The sequence below is a fragment of the Bubalus bubalis genome, chromosome 6, assembly GCF_019923935.1.
Source record: "Bubalus bubalis isolate 160015118507 breed Murrah chromosome 6, NDDB_SH_1, whole genome shotgun sequence".
NCBI lineage: Eukaryota > Metazoa > Chordata > Mammalia > Artiodactyla > Bovidae > Bubalus > Bubalus bubalis.
The window spans coordinates 16139193-16163625 of record NC_059162.1 but is presented as its reverse complement, the minus strand read 5'-3'; the positions used below and the strand labels follow the sequence as shown (position 1 = coordinate 16163625).

The 24433-nt window shown below is 44.6% G+C and overlaps 2 protein-coding genes and 1 long non-coding RNA gene across 11 annotated transcripts in view; 2 read left to right on the top strand and 1 right to left on the bottom strand.

Annotated features, from left to right (window-relative positions):
• Positions 1-1000: 1000 nt before the first annotated feature.
• SHE (Src homology 2 domain containing E) lies at positions 1001-22401 on the bottom strand. Its single transcript, XM_006044205.4, has 6 exons — positions 21411-22401; positions 18104-18230; positions 9194-9523; positions 7217-7373; positions 6640-6759; positions 1001-5145 (listed from the first exon to the last, which is right to left on the bottom strand). The coding sequence occupies exons 1-6, from the start codon at positions 22014-22016 to the stop codon at positions 4917-4919; spliced, it is 1569 nt and encodes a 522-aa protein (XP_006044267.3). The 5' UTR covers positions 22017-22401; the 3' UTR covers positions 1001-4916.
• LOC112585547 lies at positions 15885-20085 on the top strand. The gene is made up of 3 exons (XR_003109969.2): positions 15885-15986; positions 18933-18968; positions 19955-20085. It is a non-coding gene; the product is annotated as an uncharacterized LOC112585547 (long non-coding RNA).
• Positions 22402-22478: 77 nt separating the features above from the next.
• TDRD10 (tudor domain containing 10) overlaps positions 22479-24433 on the top strand; it is a 53340-nt gene continuing 51385 nt past the window's right edge. For 8 of the 9 annotated variants that reach the window (XM_025287751.3, XM_025287750.3, XM_044944304.2 and 5 more), the window contains exon 1: positions 22479-23079. In XM_025287751.3, coding sequence (XP_025143536.2) covers positions 22721-23079 — 359 coding nt within the window. In that variant the 5' untranslated portion in view covers positions 22479-22720. The remainder of the gene's footprint in view (positions 23080-24433) is intronic. The other variant, XM_044944305.2, reaches the window with a different exon arrangement.

Genomic DNA, 24433 nt, shown 5'->3' with positions numbered 1-24433 from the left:
ATCCCAAGGATGGGGGAGCCTGGTGGGCTGCCGTCTCTGGGATCACACAGAGTCCGACGCGACTGAAGTGACTTAGCAGCAGCAGCAGCAGCATGGGCTATCACTTACTACGTGACTGACCCAGTGTTTATCTGAAAAACGAGGCTACCACCTGGTTCACTGCCTTGTGGAGGATTAAAGTGGAATAATATAGCATGGAAAGCATTTGTTCAGGAGCACGCCTGGTGTACAGCAAGAGTTTATTCTCATTACTTAGATCCTGGCCTTTCACAGGGTCAGAATCCAAGTTCAACAGACCAAAGCCTGGGTTGTTAGAAACAACGTGTTCAACTTGATTTCGGAAAACAAGCACTCCAGTGCTCTGGTGACATGGGGGAGGCGAACATTTCAACAAACTGCCTTTTCTGTTGACACAGATAGGAGAAAACAATGAGCACTTATACCACCTGGCGGCAATTTATATAAATGTTCGATGGAGAGACAGACTGTGATAGCCTGCTTCTAGAATCGCAAATGAATTTGGGTTTCTAAAGAGCTGCTTCCAATGAGCTCTCTACCTCACCTGGTAGAGGGTGAAAACCAGATTCACAACAGACCATAGCGCCATGCCCCACAGAGGGGGCTGGGCGCATGCGTATGGACAACAAAGATCAAAAGCAAAGCCACAACTCAGATACCTAGTCAGGGGCAAGGACAAATGTAACAACTGCTACTCAGGAAGAAGACTGAGGACAGAGGAAAGCTTCAAAAACAAGTGTTACTGTTTTATGTGGGAAGGAAAACAGAGCTCTCAAGCTGAACTGGGGAAAAAAAAAATTAAGGTCACACCGGGGAGTTGTGTTTACCTGTGGTTTGTTTACACATTTCATCAATAATGACTGCAAATGAAACTTCTGACTCTCCCTGCTATGGCAGAAAAGGGTTGTTTTTTGTTTGTTTGTTTGTTTTTAATGAAGGGAGGTGATTCTCAACACTAATTGACTCAAGCAGAAACACAGACTTTCTTGGAATAATGTTTATTTAAAGTTACATTTCAGAGTAAACCATCTTCAGGAGGGCATGCAGCTTATGTTGGCTACTGCAATACATCCAGAAATTTTAATAAAATCCTTCTGATATACTATAAATTACTTAAGTACTATAGATATGCACCTGCATTACATACAATCTTCAAATATTTTCAAAACTTATTATGTATTAGTTGATACTTAAAATGTTAAGGCCCCAAAGTAACTGAACAGTTAAGAATGTGACAAAAATGAGATGCTTGTCTCCATGATCTTTTGCCAGCATATTCATTAAGAAACAATTTCAGACTCTAAACGTCATGATCCAACCATAGTCCAGGGACCTCCTGACGATGGCTGTGTTAGGTTGCAAATCACCTTTCCTGTGGAAAGGGCAGATTTCAAGATGGCAACTGCTGCGTCATCATTTTCCTGCTAAGGACTGTGTCAGAAATCCTTCAGAAAACCCTGCCCTAAATGCGCTGTTTTCCCACTGCAGTTTTCCTGCTCTCCATTAGATGGCAGTAACACACCACCATTTTCCTCCTATAGGGTCAGAAATTAAGGTGGGAAAAATTAAGGTTCACTGCAGGCCAAGTTTCTCCAAGTAAACGGGGTACATAAATTGGAGAAGACAATAAAGAGTGGTTCTAAATAGATCACAAGGCCAAGATAGTGCTGGTTATGGGAAATAAGAGACAAATGAATAAAAGACATTTGTGAGAAAGGTATCAAATAAATTCTGCTAAATATTGTATTAAAAGGATCAGGAGAGAAGGGAAATGAAATATATACCCCCTAGACGGAAGGAAAAATGAGCCATTAACCTTTGACTAAAAAAGGACATTTTAATAGACTAGAAAAGCTACTCTCATTTAAAAAGCAACTGAAGAATGTCTCAAATGCTCAGCTGTTCTTCTGAATTAAGTATTAAGATTTACTAACAGTGGCCATTAACAGAGTAATTACATAGTTAAAATGACCCAATTAAAAAATATGGACTATATTCCCATCTATCTCAAAAACATCTGGCTGGCCCTATAAATTATCTGCCCACACTCCCCACCCTGTGGCAGAGGTCAATAAAGAGTAACTATTCAGCAAAACAGCGAGACTTAAAGCAGCAAAGAATAAAGGCTCTTTTGATATATACTTCTTAAGAAAATACTTTGGATAACTACAAAGGACACTTCCATCCCCAGAACAGAGTAGGCATTTTTGTATTTACCTTTTTGTACATGTATCAACATTTCTCTTTTATTCCTATTTATTTAAATATACCATCTGCAGTGGTTGAAATTCATCCCGATTAAAAAAAAAAAACTGTGGCAGCAAAGTAAATAAAAATGTCCCTTCACTCTCTGTCCTTAGAGGCCTGAAACGAGATAATGAAATAAACCCATCTTAACAGGCAGCAAAGCATTTTTTAGAAACAAAGTGTGATAAAGAGGCAAGGACAGTCATAAAAAGGTCCATGGATGCTAAAATTCAAGGCAAATGAGTACAGATTTGTGAACAGACATTGTTCTCTCCAGAAAGAATCAGAAGATATTTCAGGAGACTGAATGAACTCAAGAGAATGAAGACCACAGGAAAACACTTGTATCAGGACAAAGTGACAAAAAAGCCCAAGCATTCAGAGCTCAGAGAGACATGTCACAAGGCTTCAGATCAGCTGGCCCTGGAGGCTTAACAAGGAAGCCATTAGGGACACCCTGCTGGGCCTAATTGTTTTCAGAACATATGGTACTTTGTGCCACCACCCAGCTGTGAATTCCCTGGCTTTTGTCAGCTTGTGTCACAACTTTAGAAGAAAATAGCAGCTTACCCCCCCTTCTAAAAATTTACTGTTTCTTCTTACTATAACCTCCTGTACAATTGTGAAGGAACTGGACTATATATAAACACATCTCCACTTTTAATTATATAAAGAAAACAGCATGACTGTCCCAGAAAAACAGTATAAAGAAAGCACAACACTGAGCCTATGATAGAAGCTCAATAAATACTTAATGTATCAGGTCTGCTTTCAAAATGTTACTTCATTATTACATTCATCACAGTTGCTGGGTATGGGCCAGAAATCATTTAGTGCACAAAGAAACATTTTACAAAGTTTTCAGCATTTAGTAAAATTGGGATACCTGCTGAACTTCCTTTGTAGAATAAGTAAAAAAAAAACCCAAGATTTAATTTCTGGAATGCTGAACTGAAAATAAGCTTAATAGAATGAATTATTTGTATATGGAAGAAAATAAATATTTGGTGAATGGAACCATGGATGCTAAAAATTAAAAAAAAAAAATCTTGTACTAAAGACAAGTAGATACACCAGTACATTTAAAAAATTCTATCAGTACTTAAAAAACAGAACATTCTTGACTAATAAAATCATTGAGATCCAGTGAGGAAAAGTTCTTTTCAAATTTTTAAAAACAAAGATCATACAACTCTGGGTACATTCTTAACTGAATAAAGATGCGAATATTTACTAATCTCTAAATCCTAATAGTAGAGTGATAACTAATAACCAGAAGGATATGTTTCCCTAAAAGTTAACTGGGTCAACATTTTTTTGTGTATTTAACATTAGTTACAAAAGTTAACTTTTCATTGATGACAGTCAGCACATTTGTATCTGGACCAGTTTCAAGAACCAAATTACAAACCCCACAATACAGAAACATCTGCTCAGTTTTCATCACAGAGCCACTCACTGGAGCCTTCTCACAGTATGCCATTTCCACAGGTTTTTTTTTTTTTTTTTCACAGTAAGTACATTGGTGATATAAGTTCATAATAGATCATAAAGATAATGATACTATATTATTTTAATATCTTTAAGCAGTAGAGGTTAGAGAAAACATCAGTCTCTTAAAATATTTTAATATAGTGCAAACCAGTCTGCTTTGTACAGCATGAGAGAAACTGCAGGTTTTAGAGACCCAGTTCCCACAATCATATCCTATATATATATATATAAGGGGACCCCATATATATATATATAGTTACTCTAAAATGCAAAGTATATTTAATTTTAGGGCTAAAAATAAAAAATTCAGTTGTTTTAATAACTACTAAAATGGACAAAGATGAAACAAAAGAGATCAGAGGTTCTATTATTCAATAACAATTGTTGAGCTTTGTAAATTTTCAGATTTGTTAAAACTCAGAAATGAAATCTTCGTTGTGTATCTTATTCTGCAACTTAATTCTGTAATTCAGAATTATGGCAATACTGCCAATGCTTAATAATACTGGTGATTCTTAAATCACGGGCATCTTCCTTCTTATTTATGCTTATATAACTGATTCGTCAAAAAAGTCCACAGAAATTGAGAAAACACAAACTTTGCTTAGAAGGCTGGCCGACAAAATAATCCTTTGGCCAGACTCTAAAGTTGTGACTTTTTATGGACTCTGGAGTTGAACTAGGCCCCTCAAGAGAGAAAGGTAGTTTTTTCCAAAGTGTCCACTGTTAGTCATTTTCCACTGTTCATGCTTTTCCCCAAGAAGGGGTCTCATATTACATGCTCTTTGGGTCCGTTTGATCATTTTTTGTTGTTTTATATAAATTCCAAGTTTGTTGCTTTATTTGGAGATTAGGTATCCCAGGGAATAACTAGTGCATTTTTGGAGAACCTTAGTATTTCTGGACTCCTGACTTACCTTTCCTGAGGGTCACGCCCCAAATAGACAACCCTACTCAGGGAGTGGAGGCAACTGGTAAATTATGGTTTCTCGTCATAGAACTGCTTAGCAAGGAGAAAAGGCACAGGTCAGTAACCAAGAGTCATGGAATGGATTCAAGGCCAAAGACTTCTTGACTTCTAAATGAAGAGTCCTGCTTCCTCCCAAATATTACGGTGCAGTCCAGCCCTGAGAATCCGGTTGGGTGCTGATGCCCTCCTAGGTGTGAGCAGCCCCGCCGGGGCTTTTGGAGGCTGGACCCTGGTGCAGCCTGCTGTGCGCAGGGTACAGCAAGGTCATGTGCTCTGCGCCCTTGAAAGGCAGTTTCTCGCTGGAGTAATAGTGTACCACTTCCGGGATGCTGCCAAAGACAGCACTCGTCTGATTCAGGGTGTACTTGTTGTCTTTGGTCTGAGCCACTATGATGTGGACGCATCCTTGACTAGTCCTGCAGCAAAACCAAAATGGAGGAGAAAACATGAATGAGTGAGCAGAGGGATCCCTCCCCACTGAAAACAATCTCAGCTAGATTCATAGGCCAACAGGTTCCCAGCCACTCCTGGAACTGTTATATACAAACAGAAGAGCTTTCAGCACTCTAGCAGGGCACACAGAAGCTTCACAACCCTCAGCTAAATGTGCATCACCCCTGGGTCATTGATCCTTAACACACACAAGTCATCAGGCACTGGACCAAAAGGGGAAGAAAAAAAAAATTGCCCAGTCCCTCCTTGCCCCCAAATTGCCAAACTAGTGCTTAAGCCCAAGAGTGAGACCACTAAGGTGAGGTTTAAACTCACCTCTTCTCAAGGCTAAAAAGACATGTGAAAGCTTTCCTCTTTCTTTCCTCCCCAAAGGAAACATTAAGAATAATAAAACTGTTTCTTCCTCCACCCCCACCCCCCAATCTGGAAACACTGTTTCTGGTTGTATATGACAGCTGGCACCAAAGGCTCAAAGGTCTAATCCACAAGCACCCGCTTCGGGAACACAGCAAAGCTATTCCTGGCATTGTGTATCTGGTAGCCTATCCCATTTTCTGAGCCATGCTGCTCCCCCCTCAACCTCTTTTCCCCTCCAGTCTGATTGTTTCAGCTGCAGGGGCTCAGCTTCCTCAGGAAGGAAATGCTGTTAGGGCTCTTGACAATGATCCTCCAATATAGCACCACTGAACTCGCAGAGCAACGAGAATTTCCATGACACCAGGCTGATTGGAATAAGCCTACCGGGCAAAAATGAATGTTCTGCGTACAATTGGACAGGGGAGTCATCACAAGGCAGTGTTTCCTTCTTCAAGAGAAGAAACTGGTCCCAAAATTGCAGTTGGCATTGTGACAATCAAGGAATCTCTGATTTACTTAAAGCCTCAAACACTAGAGAGTAAAAGAACGACTCAACTATCCTGTTAGAAATTATTATTTTTATCAGAAATTATTTCTCTAAGAGGACCTACTTTAGATCACAAAAGGCAGAAACTAATCAATGTACAATGAAATGAAATAGGGATATTTACCCCTCTTTATCATAAGGGATATCGAGACATTTACCCAACACCAATTTTGAATTCTTTCTTTTTTTGGCTGCACCATTTGGCTTGCAGGAACTTAGTTTCTTGACCACGGATTGAACCTCGGGCCATGGCAGTGAAAGCGCCGAGTCCTAACCACTGAGCAGCCAGGGAATTCTCTCAATTTTGCATTAAACAAAGTATGTCATATTCTGTTGTCCAAGCAAACCCATCTTATTTTCTGACAATATGTATCCCTGTGGACCATATAAAGTATTGGGTTGACCAAAAAGTGTAAGCTCTTACAGGAAAACCCAAATGAACTTTTTGGCTAACCCAACATATCTTTTTTGCCTGGTCATTTTCCCATGATAGGAAAGTCTGCACCCCACTCTTCCATCCAGACAGGGAGAGCCCAGGATGCTTAATACTCACTTTAGTGCAATGGAGTACCTACTGGTTCCTGACTCGCTGTTTCGAACCAGGTACGCAGCTTCTTTGCAGGACTGTAGTCGACTCTCTGCCTCAGCACGGGTGATGGCACCATGATACCAACTGACAAATGGGGCAGGGGGAGAAACCATGAGCATCAAGATCCCAATCCAGACAGGGCCTCATTCCATAAGGCAATTTTGGAAATGAACTTCTGATGAAAGTTCAACAGCCCGGACTAGATCCGGCTTCCCATTCAAAATAGACGAAATGAGATCTGGGTAATCCTGGATCACAAAACCTATCCATCACCCCAGAGGGAGTTAACAGGGCTAGAGTCACTTAAAAAGTTTTCACTCTACACAGGGGAATGGAATTTGAGATCGGGTTCTGGGGCCTCATTTTCCCCTAGGCACAAAGGCCAAAGGCCCTGGGCTTAGAAAATGGGTTTTCACCAGTAAGCTCCACCCAGACAAGTATTCAACACCAGAAAGACTTAAAATGAGCTAGTGTGCCCCGCCAAGGCTCTCAACAAGCTCCCAGCCACCTTGTGTCACGTGTGTCTGGGGAGGAGACTCACGGCTGCTTCTCCAGCGGCAGGGCTGGGTCCACTCGCTCCCCCTCACTGTGGTCAGTCAGGGCTGGCTTCAAGATCTTCTGGGTCCAGCTCTTCTGTCGGTGGTGCTGCCTCGCTGCCTCCTCCTTGACAGAAGGTCGCTCAGAGCCTTCAAACTGAACTGGAAGGAAGGCTCCATTTAACATCAGAGGCCACTGAGATGACCTGTGTACAACTCAAAGAAAAGAACTTGTCTGCCTCATCTTAGGAAAGAAGCTTTCCTCCCTCTTTAATTTGAGCTAAAATGTACTACAAAGGCCCTGGGGTACCTGAGCTCCTGCTGTCTGATATCAGATCATACTGTTAGCATCCACACGCGGCCACTTTTACTGCAAGATGTTCATTAATAGAGGATGGTTTTAGAACATGAGGAGAAACCACTTCAGTATATTTCAGAACGTACTTTAAAAAAAACTCGTCCTTTTGGTATATTTAGAATAAAAGACTGAACAGAGTTTCAGGTAATGACTCCTTCCAAGAGTGTGCATTGTTCTATGAAACCAAATGAAGTTTTCACTATGAAATAATAAAGAGAAAAATCAACTGAGAAATAGAAACTACTAACAGTGTCTTAACAATGCTATGACATCTAGGTTGGACAGAAGATAGAGAAAATGAGCAGCATCTAGCCCAGTGGTCAGTAACCAGTAGGGATTTGTGGGAAATAATTCTAAAATAAAACAAAAACTGACTTGAGGGTGGGGAGGGAAGGACTGGGAGCCTGGAATTAGCATATTCAAACTAGTATGTATAGGATGGTAAACAACAGCAGAGGGAACGATATTCAATATCCTGTGATAAGCCATTATGGGAAAGAATACAAGAAAGAATATATGTATGTATAACTGAGTCACTTTGCTGTACAGCAGAAATTAACACAACACTAAATCAACTATTCTTGAATAAAATTATTTAAAAAATTAAAGCACACAAAAAGAAAACCTGATTCAAATACGTGTGTGCGCGCACACCCATGCTCAGTCAGCTCTGACTCTTTGGGACCCCACAGACTAGCCTGCCAGGCTCCTCTGTCCATGGGATTTCCCAGGCAAGAATACTGGAGTGGGTTGCCATTTTCTTCTCTAGGGGATCTTCCCTAGCCCAGGGATTGAAATCACATCTCGAGTCTCCTGTACTGGCAGGCGGGTTCTTTACCAGCTGAGCCCCGGGGAAAGCCCATCCGGACTCAAATGTTTGCTATCAAACAAATTACCTTTTCTATTCACGCTTTACACTGATGAAAGTTTTAATCAAAAGTACTTTACTGTTAGAGGGAAAAGATATTCCTAACTTTTACAATCAAAGGCAAAAGAAATCAGGTGGCCAGATAAGTAGAAAAACTATGTCTTGGGAGAAGCAGGAGGGAGACTGATCTTTAATATCTATTGAAAATCTACTCATCAGCTTCCTCTTAAGTTATTAAAAACAGTTCACAGCTGAAGAATTGATTCCTTTAGGAGGATTTTCGACAGGAAAAAAAAAAGCTAGCTTCCTCCTGCTTTCCAACCACCTCTCCTATAGTCCATTTGATCCACTACTGCCATCTTATGATAAACAGAGATGTCAACAGGTTGGAGGAACAGCACCAAGAGTTAGAAGCAGCCGCTCTCAATGTGATAGCTTTTAGTGGTGATTAGATAAGGTTTTTCTAGTAGTGATTTAAGGCATTTCCCAAACAGTTGCATACTGCAGGATAAAGGGAAATGAAGATGCCCAGAAAGATAGAGGACCATTAAGATAGAGCAACATTAAGGGGTCTTCTTCAGTTCTGTTCTTTCAACCATAGCCAAATTTTTATTTCCCCATGTCATCAAATTTCTTGGAAAAAGAAACTTGCAGTCGAGGAACACAAAGAAAAGCGCCTTGGCTTAACGGGCGGGCGGGGGTTTTCCAGCAGGGAAGATGAAAGAAGGCAGGAGCGGACACGGACCCAGCCCTCACCCGATAGCGCCCGCACAATCTGCTCCTTCTTCCACTCCCAGGGCTGCTCGTACTCGGCCGCGGGCCTCTCGTCGTCCTGGGGCAGCCGTCCGTGGCTGTCCGGAGGCAACCTCGCCTTCCGCTCCGGCCCCTCGGCGGCGAAGGGGCCCGCTTCGGCCGCGGGCTCGTAGGGCGTGTCGTACAGCTGCGGCGCCTTCCCCAGCAGCTCCTTGGAGCTCCGGCGCTTCGCCAGCGCCTCGGGCTTCGGGCCGTTCTCTCCAGGCTCGCAGGGGCTGTCGAGCAGCTGAAGCGCCTTCACCAGGGGGTCTTTGGAACCTCGTCGTCTGATTTCTGAAAAACACACCGCACAGAATACTTTTGAAGAAAATGTACCCTGGAAGCCCGGTGATGAACCGAATCACCGCTTCTCTTCCGACCAGACCAGTCTGTCTGGTTGGAAGTGTCCGAGAACACCTGGATTGTTGCTTACAGGGGCTGATGACGGCCCCGCTGTCGGGGAAGGGCCCTACAACTTCCCGCCAGTCCCCTGAGCCAGATACGGGATCAAGTCCAGGGATTAGGGACTCACAACGGAAGGCAGGCCTGCCTCTGGGGCCGTGTGGTTGGAGGAAAGAGAAGGGGCCTCAGGGGACCTGCTCCATAGTTCCTGGTACCCCTGTCTCCTCTTGAGTATGGGTCATTTTCAAAGGCTTTATGTCTTGTTAGGAAGCTGAGAGCAGTTTATTTTAATAAAAAGTGAGTGTCTACTATATTCAAGCACTGGGCCACATACATTGAGGGAAGATATTTAGGTTCATTAGACAGAGTTCTTGAATTCAAGGTGGTTTCGACCTAGTGATGCATTTACAAATAATGCTTAACAGGCTAACAAAGACAGAATGTTGTTGTTCAGTCACTAAGTCATGTCTGACTCTTTGAGACCCCATGGACTGCAGCATGCCAGGCTTCCCTGTCCTTCACTATCTCCCGGAATATGTAAAAGAGTTGTTGGGGCGGAGGGGGTGGGGCAACAAAACTAATATCTCAAGAGCTAACATTTAGCAATAGTGTACCATGCATTACATATTTTTTTCTAAGTGCATTGTAATTTTCACAACCGCCCTAGGAGGTGGACACTATTAGTTCCCCATATAACAGGACAAAACTGAAGCACAAAGAGTTTAAGGAAATTGCTAAAGACGGCAAGTGCAAAGCCTGGATTCAAAAGCAGGAAGTTGGGCTCTAGAAGCCATACTCTTAGGCACTACACTTGGATTGACTCCAAGTGGAAGAGAAATGGAAGATGCATTGACTTTGATAGAAGAGGTCTTTTCCAGTGGAGGAAGCTGCCTGAGTGAAGATATGGAGGTGGGAACAAGAAAGGGCTTGTTCTCATCACAGGGAATCGAGAGAGAAGTTCAAAGGACAGAAGACCAGGAGAGGAGAGGTGGTATGGGAGAAGAAAGCTGGAAAAGGCAGGACAGGCACCAAAGTGGAGAAGTTTTAAAAGCCAGAATTAAAAAGTTTCGATTGTTCTGTATACAGTAGTGAACCATTACAAGTTTTTAAACAGGTAGTAACAATTATTATATAATTGTTATAATTGTATATAATTAACAACTATATAAATAACTCTCTCTCTCTCTCTCTGTCTCTCTCTCTCTTTATATATATATATATATATATATTTTTTTTTTTTTTTCCTGGAAGAGAACTCCAACACAGTGCACAAGATAGAATAAAGGTATGCCCTGAATGGAAGCCTAGAAATCAATGCAAAGTATCTGATGCAAATCACCTAAGCACCGGCCAACCAGCCAGCGAGCCACAGTGGGAAAGCAGCAGCAGTCTGGGGACTGAGTAGCTCAGGGCCCAGAGGCATCATGTGTTGAGGTTTAGTTGCTCAGTCTTGTCCAAATGAATCTGCAGCCCCATGTACTGAAGCCTGCCAGGCTCCTCTGTCCATGGAATTTTCCAGGCAAGAATACTGGAGTGGGTTGCCATTTCCTCCTCCAGGGGATCTTCCCAACCCAGGGATCAAACCCACGTTGTGTCTCCCAGATTGGCAGGCGGATTCTTCAGCACCAGTGCCACCATAGGCCAACTCAAGCATTGTGCTGTGGTTTCCTCTAAATGCCCACGAGGAAGCCTGTAGTCGGTCTACCCGGTCACAGTGACGAGGACCTTTTTAAACACAAACATCTCATCACTTGCCATCCCATAAGCTCTCAACTGTCCTCTTACAAAGTGCTAACTGCTCAGCATGGCACCGGACACCTTCTGTAGTCACATCACTGCCTATTTCCCTCTCTGATTTCATCTCTCAACAGCACCCTGTCCCCCCTGAAATCCAATTCTTTGTTCCAACCAAACAGAACTTCTTAAGTTCCCTGCACACTGCACTGTCTTATGCCCTCTGGAGTCTGGCCTAGTATCTCCTCCTCTCTCCGACTGACCTTCTCCAATGCCCCAGCTCCCCACTGGTGGTACCGCTTCATGAATTCACTCTCACCTTGTACTTCTCTCAGTGTGTGTATTTATTTGTCGACGTGTCTGAACTTCCAATTTGGTGGAGACTGCCAGGCCAGGGACCCCCCATGCCTTGTTTGACTTTGTGGGAAACAGCTGTGCTAAATAATGGTTGGATGATGGATGGGAAGAGGAAGCGAGGGGAAGGAGTTCTAGAACTTCTCCGGGCAGGTGACAACATACATCTGGAGCTCAGCAGAGAGATGAAGGTCAGAGGTACCTGTCAAGGAGTTACTCACACATGGATCATGGCTGGTAAGAATGAAAGCAATCATCAGAGAAAAGGAGGCTGATTAGAAAGGAAAGGGGATCAAAAGCAGAATCTGGGACTTCAGGTAAGGCTGGATAAAAGAAGTGTCACCAAAAACGGCTGAGAAGGAATGGTCAGGTAAGGAAGAAGAGGATCAGGAGACTTACAACGCCACAGAAACAAGGGAAAGTGAAACTTTCTACAAGTAACCGAAAATGGGCATGGTGACGGAGAAGAACCACTGACTCCATCAGACTTCTATAACAAGGAAAGGATGGTAAATGAAACACTCCAGGGAAAAGTTATTAAAATCAGGACATTAATTCAAAGGAGCAAAATTTACTTGTAGGATGAGGTTATAACTCTGCTGGATAGGGGCCCTTTGCTGCAGCTGGATCCTATAAAACTGCAGGTCTGGTACATAGAATCACCCGGGGGAGCTTTAATGAAGACTCAGGCCTGGGTCCCATCAACACAGGTCCTGGTTAACTGAGCTGGGGGGGCTTCCCTGGTGTCTTGGTGGTAAAGAATCTGCCTGCCAAGCGGGAGACATGGGTTCCACCCCTGGGTAGGGAAGATCCCCTAGAGAAGGAAATGACAACCCACTCCAGTATTCTTGCCCAGGAAATCCCATGGACAGAGGAGCCTGGTGGGCTACAGTCCATGGGGTTGCAAAGAGTCAAACATGACTTAGTAACTAAACAACAACAAAAATCTGGGAGATGGAGCTGTAAAAGCTCCCCCAGGTGATTCCAGTAAGAGAAGCCTGAGATGCACTCCCACTCCACCTGGGTCGCCACCTCAGTTCCTCCTGCGCTCCAGGACTAATCTCATCATTGCTAGCCCCAGCCCAAGGAGAAGGGTTCCCCTAGCATGAAAACCTCCACATCCGAATGTGAGAGCTAAGGACCATTCCCCACCCCCAGGCCAGGAAGGTGCCTCGGGTTGTTTGAGGTCTCCAACATCTCCGGTCCAAGCCTCTTGACTTTCAATTGACAGCTTTTTTTCTTCACTGCTTATTCTAGATGGCGTTATGGAAAACAAGAAACAAAAAAACACACTCTGCTCTTGGTTCAATTAAGATAAGGCTGGAATTTTGGAAAAAGAACTTTTCTACAGAACTAGGAAAGAGAAAACACAAAGGCATTCAAAGGACGACTTGAGAATTTTAGTTTCTGATCAAAACCTAAGTTTATTCTCTGTTTAGACTGGCACAGGCTGGGGAAACCTTTCCCAAAGTCCTCACCTCAATTCTGTCCGGATTGAACTAAATGGAGAAAGAGTTGAGTCCAACCTTAAGACAGAAGGAGCCCTGTTCACAGGCAATTTCAATGAGTTTGTGTTAAAATGATGTACCCTGATTAAAATCTTGAGTTCTTATTTCACACAGATTTGGGTCTTACTTTTACGATGAGGGCTTTGTATTCCTTCTAGCTTATAGTCAATGCACACTTAGAGCTCTGGGAAAAACACTGGAAGGCATACAGCTGAGAATGTTCCATCCCAGGACGATCCCGCGTTGGGGGTGAAATCTGAGGAGTATGATCATCTTTTAAAACAATGTTTAATTAGAGGGAAAAAAAGGGCTTAAGCACAAGGCCTCTCTGCCCCTTCAAGGGGAGTCACCTTCCAGTTCATTCCAGCACCTGGCTGCCCCCAACCTGAGGCGCCATAGAAACAGAAACAATCGCGGGGCTGCAAGCCGACCCTTCCTGCAGGAGAATAGCCCCTGACGTGCAGAGCTGGCTCCGAGAGGAAACGAGCCTGAGAAGGAGGAAATGGCCAGAGGAAGCTACACCCTGGCTCTGCCGATAGAGGCCATTTACCACGGCAGACAACAGAATGCAGCCAACGGGCTACAGATAAACACCCATTTCACCAAGGGCTGGACCGAGGCCTGACCCGCACCAGTTCAAATCTGCAACTGGTTGCTGAGAAACATAATATGGGCCGAAAATTTTTCCCTTCTCAGTTTCCAACTGTAGCTGTGCAGAATTACGCCATTTATATTTAAAAACATCAGAAAACCAAGACTTTTTTTGTTGTTAAATTATCTAGTTAGCAACTAATAGTCCCCTATACTTGTTCAGGGGTTTCCCTAGTGGCCCAGGAGTAAAAAAAATCTGCTTGTAATGCAGGAAATCTGGGTTCCATCCCTGGGTCGGGAAGGTCCCCTGAAGAAGGAAATGACAACCCATTCCAGTATTCTTGCCTGGGAAATCCTATGGACAGAGGAGCCGGGCAGGCTACAGTCTATGGGGTCACAAAAGAGTCAGACACAACTTAAGAGACTAAACAACAATAACATATTTGTTAAGAATTCTCTTTGAAAATGGAATTTTCTCTCCAAAGTGTCTAAATAATTGTGATATCTTTCATGGATGCATGTACTAGGCATGTTGCACCTGCATTTCAGTGAAGCCCAGAGTAATGCAGCAAGAGATGCTAGCCCATTTTCACAGATGAATAGACTGAGGCTGTGCAGTAGTCAGTGGGGCAACCCACTGCCTCCAGAGCCCTTGCTTTCTCTACCATATCTTACTTTATGCCTCAAAGATGTAACGTAGAATATTAGTTACAATTTTTGTAACATACCTTTCCCTTAGTCCATTTCATGTATTCAAAACATCAGACTTAAAGCCCTATAAAGCTCCATGTTCCCCTTAGAATCAGAAATAGGGATCTTTTATCAGTGCTCAAGCTTTTGATTTAAAATTAATGTTTTCCTATCAAACAAATCTAAATATCTGAACAAAAGCAGGTATAAATCAGAAGTCCTGAAACTTAAGTTTAACAAACAAAATACAGACAAAATAAGTAAATCAAAAAAGCCTTCTGTCTTTTCCATAATGGACAGTTTTTTAAACGGAGGTTCTCCTTTAGATTTGACTATCTATACCAACCAATAAAACCATTTGGAGGCAAAAACCAAAATTTAAAGATACTCTGTGACTGGAGCTCTGTAATGAAAACCAAAGGGTGCTGGGTGACCTGGTATCCCAACTCTCCAACCACATAACTGGGACAAGTTATTGAATCTTTCTGAATCTTAGCCGCCTTCTCTGTCAATCAGACACTTCTAACGCCCACCACACAGGATGGTAGGATTCAGTAAGGTAACCTGGCAACTTGGCAACTAGGAGACACTCGACTTGTGTGACAATCAGCTGCAGAAGGAACTCACATGCTGAACGACGGCTCACCTTAGGAAACTTTGAAAAACTCTCCCAATGCTAATGTTTTCATTTGGTGGAAAAAACTCATCATGCTAAATTAAGTGGAACATTTCTGCTAATTACTTAGCTAAAATGTTCCTGCAAATTTAGCAGTAAGAACAACAGGTTTAAACTAATATTGCCTCATATTCCTTGTCCTATCTTTTTCATAAAACAATCCTTCAGATAAATCTAAGTGAGAATTTACTCAGAAATTTACAAATCTTTAGCTTTTAAAAGTTAAGAGCAAAGTTTTGGGCAAAGGGAAATCTGGGGAGTCTGGGTCCCACAGTTACTTGGCCATAGGAAAGTAATAAATGCCTTTTAATTTCTATTCCTTCCTCTGTTTCCTGAGGCAGATCATGATTTTCATTCTTTTCTTCACGGCATTTAGCACATTTCTCAGTGATGTCTTTTCTGCTGTTAGGTCTGTTTGCCCCTTGGGTTGTAAGGTACATAAGGACCTGGGACCTGTGCATCTTCATCCTTGGATGCCTGGAGCCCAGCGTAGGGCCTGGAACATGGCAAAGAAATACCTGGGAAATTTTTGTTGGCTGTTACAAAATACCATCATGAACACTGTTCTATACATCCGAGACATTGTTGAAATCAGGCATGTTACTCCCACTTCACAGGTGTTAATAAGGCAGTACAGAAATTGGGAGCTCCACAATTAAATTATATTTATCAGAACCCTGTCTTCTGCAGAAATTCTGAAATAAACAATTTTGTTTATTCCCCTAAGATTCCTCAAGAAATATGAGACATTTCTGAACTTGGACTTTGACAAGCCTTAGAGGGAGCAAACTGAATAAAAAAGGTAAAAGGAAAAAAAAAAAAAAGAAAACCCACCCAGTAGCAAATCTTTTATTTCCAGCTTCCGGTAAACTCACTTCCTGTTATTCTGTCCAGCTGTGTAACCTATGTGTAGAATAAGAGGTATATCCTCTACATTAATTGAGTAGGTGTTTTGTGATATTTTAAATAAAGTATCTTTTAAAATTCACCAATATAAATTTTTTTAAAAGAGCAAAGAGAAAAAAATTATAATTCTTAAGAGTTAGTAATTAAAATTTTTAATAAATTTGAATTTATTCTCTAGTTGAATGTATTAGTGTTGCATTCCTAAATACATTTATTCCTGAAACTGTTTAAAGCAAAGCCTGGGACTTAATATGTGCTCCAGTATTAAATGCTAGCTACTACTATTATTACATTTATTTCATATTGGACACTGACTTTTATTTATTTTTTTAATTTTAAAATTTTATTCATTTTTTTTCTGGAAAAGCAACAAGTTATATACAAACTTTTGACTTCTAAATACAACTTTCCTTGTGAATCTGAGTGGAAAGATGCCTTGTTGCTATTCTTGCTGTTTAGCTGCTAAGTCGTGGGGACTCTTTGTGACCCCATGGACTGTAGCCTACCAGGCTCCTCTGTCCATGGGATTTCCCAGGCAAGAATACTGGAGTGGGTTGCTATTTAGTGTAAAGTTTAAAGTGCTTTTGCATATACCATTTCAAATGTGTCCTGAGGTACCTTGGTGTAGAAACCATACCATTCAGTCTGGAGTGGGAGGATCTGGGTTCTAATTTATGTTCTGTCTCTTAAAGAGCCTTACGAACATCTTATGAGCATCAGAAACTCTTTGATCTTATTTTCTACCCTGTAACAAGGGGTAGTATTAGCATCCCCTAGTTTTCAGGATTTTGTGAGGATTATATGGGGGGAAATTATTCATTTTTAAAAAGCAAAGTAGTTTCCCTACTATCAGTGTGGATCCATAAGAAAATGAAACAACCCTCCCCCACCCACAATCTCAGATAATATAAACAACTTATCCCAATTAAAGAGAAAGAGAGGAATAAAAACCAAAGGACAAAGAAAAGCGAATTAAAGCAAAACAGTATTTTTTTTTTTTTTTTTCAGAAAAGCTTTTCCCTCAGTTTTATGTAAAAGAAAATCTTTCCCCCTATTCAAGTCTCTGATATTTTTTAGAATTCTAAGTTCGTTTTCACTTCCTTCCATTCACAGATTTCAGGAGAGGTCACAGTCCAGTGGCCTTCAGGGCCGCTGCCTGGCCAGGCCGCACCCCCCCCAGATGCGATGCCTTATCTCTGTGAGCAGAGAGCGGGAAACAGCAGAGCTTTCCTGCTGCGGCTCTGGCCCTGAAGCCTGTCCTGACCCTTCCAGGGCACTGTGGCTACCCTCCTGCTCGGCTTTCCTGAGACTATGCTTATGGAGCCCGCGCTTGACAGCCTTTCAATCTGTTTTTAAACAGAAGAGACAAAATCTTTCATGTGTGATCAATTATTCCTTTCCCAGGCATGAAACCCAGGACATTTGAACAAGGCTCCCTTGAGTCAGCCCTTAGAAACAGCAGTTTTTCATTATGGAGTAAAGAAAGCGTACTCTAAAATTTCACAAATAAATCTAAATAATTAGTTTAAGTATGGTTTACACCAAATTAAGAAAATATGAATAAAAGGAAAAGTATGACACCCAAAAAATTGACAAGAGTGTTTGCTCAACTTACAAGTCGGAATTATTCCCCCTTGGTACAGATTTATGACTCCCATTATGGATGTCAAAGTTTTGACAGTGGCCAAGAGGTGTATTTAAATTATCTGAAAACTGGAGATCACATCCTGAGAAGATCTGCAAATTCTCAAGTGTCACTTTGCATAGAATTAGAAAAACATTAAAGATCCCCCGCAAACTCTAAAACTGAAGGATACAAAACCATTAAGGATGTTAGCTAGATATTTTGACTTTAGTTTTGGGTCTAATTTCTGTTTCTTCCCCACAGGAGGATCTGATAAAGTTCCTTCATCTCTCTTCCCCCAATACACACTGGTTCTTATTTATTATTTTTTTTACTATATTCCAAGTTGAGTGCGAGATTTTAGTATACAGCAGCTCCTGGTTACAAACCTGTTATCATTTGCTGGGCATCATAGGGTTCCATATAACCGTCGTTCTCCCCTACTCTCTCTGCATCCCTTTGACCTTTCGTCCGTTTAGCATCGTAAGGGTCAGCATAGTCTTCTAAAATGATGACCTGTAAGAAAACCAGAGAGGGAAGCTGCTAACAATTATCACATACCAGAGTGACGATGGTATCAAAAAAGTTACTAAAAACCTGCAGATCCCAAGAGTTCAAAATTTCCAACCAGTTCTGAAGAGCTTTTGCACTTGATCACATTATTATCCACCCAGCTGGACGAACATCTGGTTTATTTTGGTAGTATAATTGATTGGCAACAATCCATCCAAGCTCTCCTGCTTATCCCCAAGGCTCTGTTCACCTCCCTCTCTCTTCCCAAGCAATAAGGCATTTGCTGCTTAAAGTGTGGCGGGGAGGATGGAAGAGGGTGGAGGATATCTATGCCCTTAGAGTAGAAGAAAATGAACTGGTCTACTACCTCTTCTATGATTTTGGTTTTTTTTTAAATGCCAACTATTTGAGCAACATAGCCATGGTAAGTCAGCTCATCACTCGCTGATACTGCATGTCCACTGGCACTGGCTAGGCAATGACAGGGAACAAAGTAAGACCAAGACCTTCTTCTCATCCTCAAGGAATTTGTAACAGCTCTAAAGAAATAGGCTTCATAACAAGAAGCCTAAGAAACAGGTCAGAGTTAAACAGTACTGTGGGGGTTCTAGGTTCAATGATTTATAAATGCACTGATTCTCATAGACAACCATCAGATCGTTTTTTTAAAAAATATTCTTCCTTTTCATTTTTTGGTTGCACTAGGTCTCTATTGCTGTGCGTGGACTTGCTCCAGTTGCGGTAAGGGGGCTGATCTTCGTTGTGGTCCAAGTGCTTCTTATCGCTTCTCCTGTTGAGAAGCACAGCTGCTCCAGGCACACAGGCTTCGGGAGTTGCGGCATTCGGGCTCAGGAAGTTGCTCGCAGGCTCTAGAGTGTGGGCTCAGACGCTGTAGAGCACGAGCTTAGTTGCTCTGAGGCATGTGGAATCTTTCTAGCCCAGGGGTCTAACCCGTGTCCCCTGCACTGGCAGGCGGATTCTTATCCACTGTGCCACCAGGGAAGTTTTCATCCGTGTTTATGAGAGAAAGCGTCCATTCTTCCAAAAGCAGGAGGGTGCCTGGGAAGGTGGTGTGAGTGCAGTAGTTCTGTAGTGCCTCAGCTGAGTGACAATGTGGGAGCCTGTGTCTGACAGGTACTTCTCAGGAAGGAAGAGTTTTATGGAAATTTCATGGAGAAAAGATATATTTTTTCTGGGGGGAGAGGGGCTGCACTGCAAGGCACCCAGGATCTTAGTTCCATGACCAGGGTAAGAACCCCTGCCTCCTGCAGTGCAAACTCAGAGTCTTAACTGCTGGACCACCAGGGAAGTCCCAAAAAACATTCATTTTTAAAAAGCACAGCACTTCCCCTATTATCAATGTGGCTCCACAAATAAACAGCTAGGATAGTATAAATAAAGCATATATTCCAGTTAAAGAGAAAGAGAGGGAGAAAAAAACCAAAGGTAAATCAAAATTAAGGGAAGAAGCCCAGCCCTTTATACAATCTCTGATTATATTCTCCAAAGAGTTCACGGAGATGTGCCACGGGGGCTGGGAAAAAAATCCAGATAAATGGGGAGAAGTGAGGAGGAGGGGCAACCTGGATGAGAGTTTTCTTCCTGGGAGGAGATGGCCTAAGAAACTTAAGACATCGAAAAGCAATGACCATGAAAATAATGGGCAGTCACTGCAGAGGACTGTGGTTACCACTCCCTCTCTCACTCCATGCTTCTTGCCTGTTCAGGTGTCCTGCATCCCCAAGGTACAATGAGGAGCAAGAAGCATGATACTCAGCACTTGGCTGCAAGGTGCTGATGATCTAGGTAAACACACACACAGACCACTGACTAATGTCTGGGTGAGCTGGCCCTCTTCCCAAACTCTCCCACCAGTGTCTGGCACTCGGGTGGGCATGCTGTAAATGCCTGGACAGAGTAAATGGAGGGATGAACAGAAGGGCCAGGGCAGACACACACGTTATGTGCTGCCGGCCCCTGACCCCACCCAGGTGGGCAGCATGTTTGAAGCCTGGGCAAGAGAAAGTTCTCATGACAGGGACGTGATCACCTGGGCTAGAGTCTGAGAGCGGGGTGTGAGCTTTCTCTTTTTAATAACAAACAAAACCCCAACTCATCTCTTTACGAATGAAGTGGGTCTCTTCACACTTCTTTTCTTAACTGTCTCACATTGGACAGTACCCAGAAAACCTCCAGCGTGTAAGAAGCAGGAAACACCTCTCCTAATCTGTAATTTCCTTCAGGGCATTTCCTTGTCCTGTTCTATATCCTCCACAACCCTAGCCCTTAGAGCCCCTTGCCCCCTATCCTACATGGCTCCTGTACAAATGTTCATGGGATGAATGCTGCTGCCAAGTCATTTCAGTTGTGTCCGACTCCGTGCGACCCCACAGATGGCAGCCCACCAGGCTCCTCTGTCCCTGGGATTCTCCAGGCAAGAATACTGGAGTGGATTGCCATTTCCTTCTCCAATGCATGCAGGCATGCTGAGTCGCTTCAGTCGTGTCTGACTCTGTGCGACCCTAAGGACAGCAGCCCACCAGGCTCCTCTGTTAACGGGATTCTCTAGGCAAGAATACCGGAGTGCATTGCCATTTCCTTCTCCAATGGGATGAATGAAAGGGCTGTAAACTTGGGGTGATAGTGAAGCGTGGAGAAACTCTATACTGGGTAAAAGTGCAAGGAATGATGGAGTTTCCAGCAGAGAGGGTGGGTAGTGGCTGATCCATTCCCTGGAGCTTTAAAATTCATACTTAAGCAGTTTAAAGGTGAGCATTCCTTACGCTCAAGAAGAATAAAAGTTATACACAAGTCTAGCTTTGCAATTCTCCTAGATTTCTAAATTAAAATACACAACATCTACAAGGGAGTCAAATTCAACAAAGCACCCGCTTGTCTCATTCAATTATTCTTCTAAACTGATAACAAAATTAAATGGAAAGTACATTTCTGCCAAGTTGCCAAGGCTAGAATAAGAATTTTTCAAGATTAAACAAACACATTATTTTAAATGGTCATCATTTAAAATGATGACTTAGCGGTCATCAATGTCAGAAGGGGAAAATACATCTTCATCTTCTCTGAGGTATAAAAAACCCTAGAGTTCAGCGGGTTCACGATGCTCCCTTCCCACTGTTAGGCTTCAGTAGGGCAGAGGTGGTCCAAGGGAGATTGTATTCTTACCGTGTCTTGCTGCTTAATGATCTTGCCCTTGTCCAGTTCGGGGCCCAGAGACGAAGGGGAAGAGGACGCGGAGGAAGAGCTGCTGCTGCTACTGCTGCTGCTACTGCTGCTGCTGGGGTAGTTGCTCTTCCCGTTCTTCTCCTGAGTGTCCACTTTGATGAGCCTGTTGATGTAGGTGCTGCAGCCTGAGCTCTTGGCCGCGCCCCGGTGGGGCTCCTCCTCGGTGGCCCGGGAGTTTTTGCGGCCTTTGCCCGCGGCGGCCTGAATCAGGCCCTGCAGGCTATCCCGGGACAGCCGGCTGTCCTTGGGGGGGCCGACCCCGGCCCGGCCGCTGCCCAGCTCGGCCGCCGAGTTCTTGCGGCCCTTGCCCGGGGCGGGCCCGGAGCCGCCCGCCTCCGAGTTCTTGCGCAGTTTGCCGCCTCCCCCGCCGCCGGGCTTGGCCCGCTCCGACACGGTCTTCAGGTTCAGGGGGAACTCCTTGAACCACTTGGCCGCCATGAGGGGGGCCCGGCCGGCGCGGCTCAGGAGCGTCGTGGCCGCGGAGCAGGCGAGCGAGGAGGCCCAGCTTAGACACGGAGAGGCGCCAGGGACCGGGGGCCACTGCATTCCCCGGGGCTGGGTTGCTGGAGGCCGCGGCAAGGCCCCGCGACGGCTGCTCTGCTGGTCCCCGGCCGGCCGTCGCCCACGCCCCGCAGGGTGGGGCCCCTACGGCCCGAGGCAGGGGGCTCAGGGCGCCGAACCGGCGGACGCGGGCCGCCGCTCCGGACACGGACGGCGACAGGCACGACGCACCGGGGCTCCGCCCGAGGTCGTCTTCAGCGCCTGCACGGCCGGGGGTTCCGCGGCTCTCCGGAGGCGGCGGGCGCCGGGGGCTTCCCCTGCTTTTTCCTCCAGAAGTGGGAGAGGCCGGGCCCACGGAAGCCCCGGGACAGCCCTGCCCACACTCCCGGGGACCAGGGGGGACGGAGCGGAGGCGGCGGGAGTGTCCCCGGCACCGCGACGGACAGTGGGCAGCCAGCGGGCCGACCGCCCCCTCCTCGCGCCCCTCCCCTCCGAGGCTGGCGCCTCCCCGCGCGCTACCTCCCGCCCAGATCCGGGGGCGCCGGGGTCAGCGCCTCTGTAGAGGCGGGTCTGGGGGTGCATGTTCAGGGGAAGGGAGCAGCAGCTTTACGTGCTGACCGGTTGTGCCCGCGTGGTTAGGGCCTCCCACTTTTTGCACAAGCAGCTCCCCATCACCACGGAGCGGGTCACGACCAGGCGCTGTCTTCAAACTCAGCCCGAGTGCGCCACGTGCACCTCTCCAACCCAGGATGGGAGTTCTTCCACTCCCAAAAGAGCTAGAGGTGCGTCGCGGTTACTCGCTCCACTGTCTCTGCAAGCATATTTTGGGGATGTGTGTGGGAGAGTGCCTACTAAAAGCAGGGGAAGAGGCCGTGGGCACTGGCCCAGGAGCCGCTGCAGCTACGGTCCCGGGTAGAACGGCTGGCTCTGCGCCGAGAGCACCCAGCTCTTCTCGCCCCACCGGGGCTGCAGCCGCGGTGGGGGATTGGCTGCGGACGAGTGGTCCCGCCCGCGCCCCGCGGGCGTCGGAGGAGGCGGAGCTCCTAGAAGAGGAGGCGCGAAGGCTTGGCGTCTGGGCCGCTGGCTGGACGCACCTGGCCCGGGAGAGGTACGGTTTGTTGGTTCCCGGCCCCGGGCTGCCGGACGGGGAGTAGCGGGCGTCGGGAGGCACTTGAGGAAACTGCACCCCTCATTTTCACTCCAGGGTGGTGGGGCGAATGTTCCCTTCGGACTTTATCGCTTGCTTTCGCCTGGCGGCAGAGCTAACTTTTGGTGGGGTTGGCGGGTGGGAGTGGACCGCAGAGACTGAATCCGTGCAGATGGGGAGCATTTCGTGCAGTACTGCGGGGCACTTAGGTGAAAAGACGCCTCGGCCATCTTCCTCCCTTTCGAAGCAGTTTAAAAACTTTTTAGCTTAAAAAACGGAAAGCGCTGTTGTGGCTAACGCAGTATGTTCTAAATCCACTACAAACCGTGGAGACTGAATGGACTCGCAGACTACCTGGTTACGGCCTCCGAGCCTCCAGGACTTCGTTTCTACAGTGGGGTGATAATGACAAGTTCTGAGAATTTCCGTGAGGGTTAAATGAAACTGTGCATTAACCGTTTAGTTAGCATAGCACCGCAGGCCCTTAAAAGCATCCTTGAAAGATTTATGCTGGGCCCTTGCTTGGAAGTGTTGCTGCCTGCCCTGTTCCAGAAGCCCATAGACTTCCAGGGATTACCAGGAATTTGGGAGTAACACCTGTAGCCTGATTCTGCCTACAAACCTTTCTGTTTTTATTCATCAATACTTCAGCCTTTGAATTATCTTAATCACTGTTAGCTCTATTTAAATTTAGCAGCTACTAGAGCAGTTTCTTTCTACAGCTGGAAACAATTCAAAGCAGAATTACTACATTCTTTTAAAATTTAACGTTTTAATTTTTGTTTCTCCTGAGGTAAAGAAAAAAATTCCTTCAGAATGATTTTGAAAAAACCAAGGCTTTGAAGTTACAGACCTGAATTACCTCAGTATCTTATAACCTTTTAATCAAATCCTCTGATGCGCTTTTGCTTTGACCCTCCCATCAGTAAAATGGGACAGTATTACTCTGAAGCATCATAGAAAAGTGCCAATGAAACCTATAAAAATAAGCACAGTGCCATTTATTGAGCTCTTAATTCGTGGCAAGTGCTTTATCTCGCTTCACCCTTGTGATCTATGGCATTGGCGTTTATTTTATAGCTGATTTACAATGTTGTGTTAATTACTGCTGTACAGCACAGTGGTTCAGTTATACATATGTACATTTTTTTGGAAATATTCTTTTCCATTATAGTTTATTTATTGAGTGTAGTTCCCTGTGCTATACAGTTCAACCTTGTTGATTATCCATCCATTCTACGTATAAATGCTTACACTTGCTAACCCCGACCTCCCTATGTCCATGATTCTGTTTCATAGGTAGGTTCATTTGTGT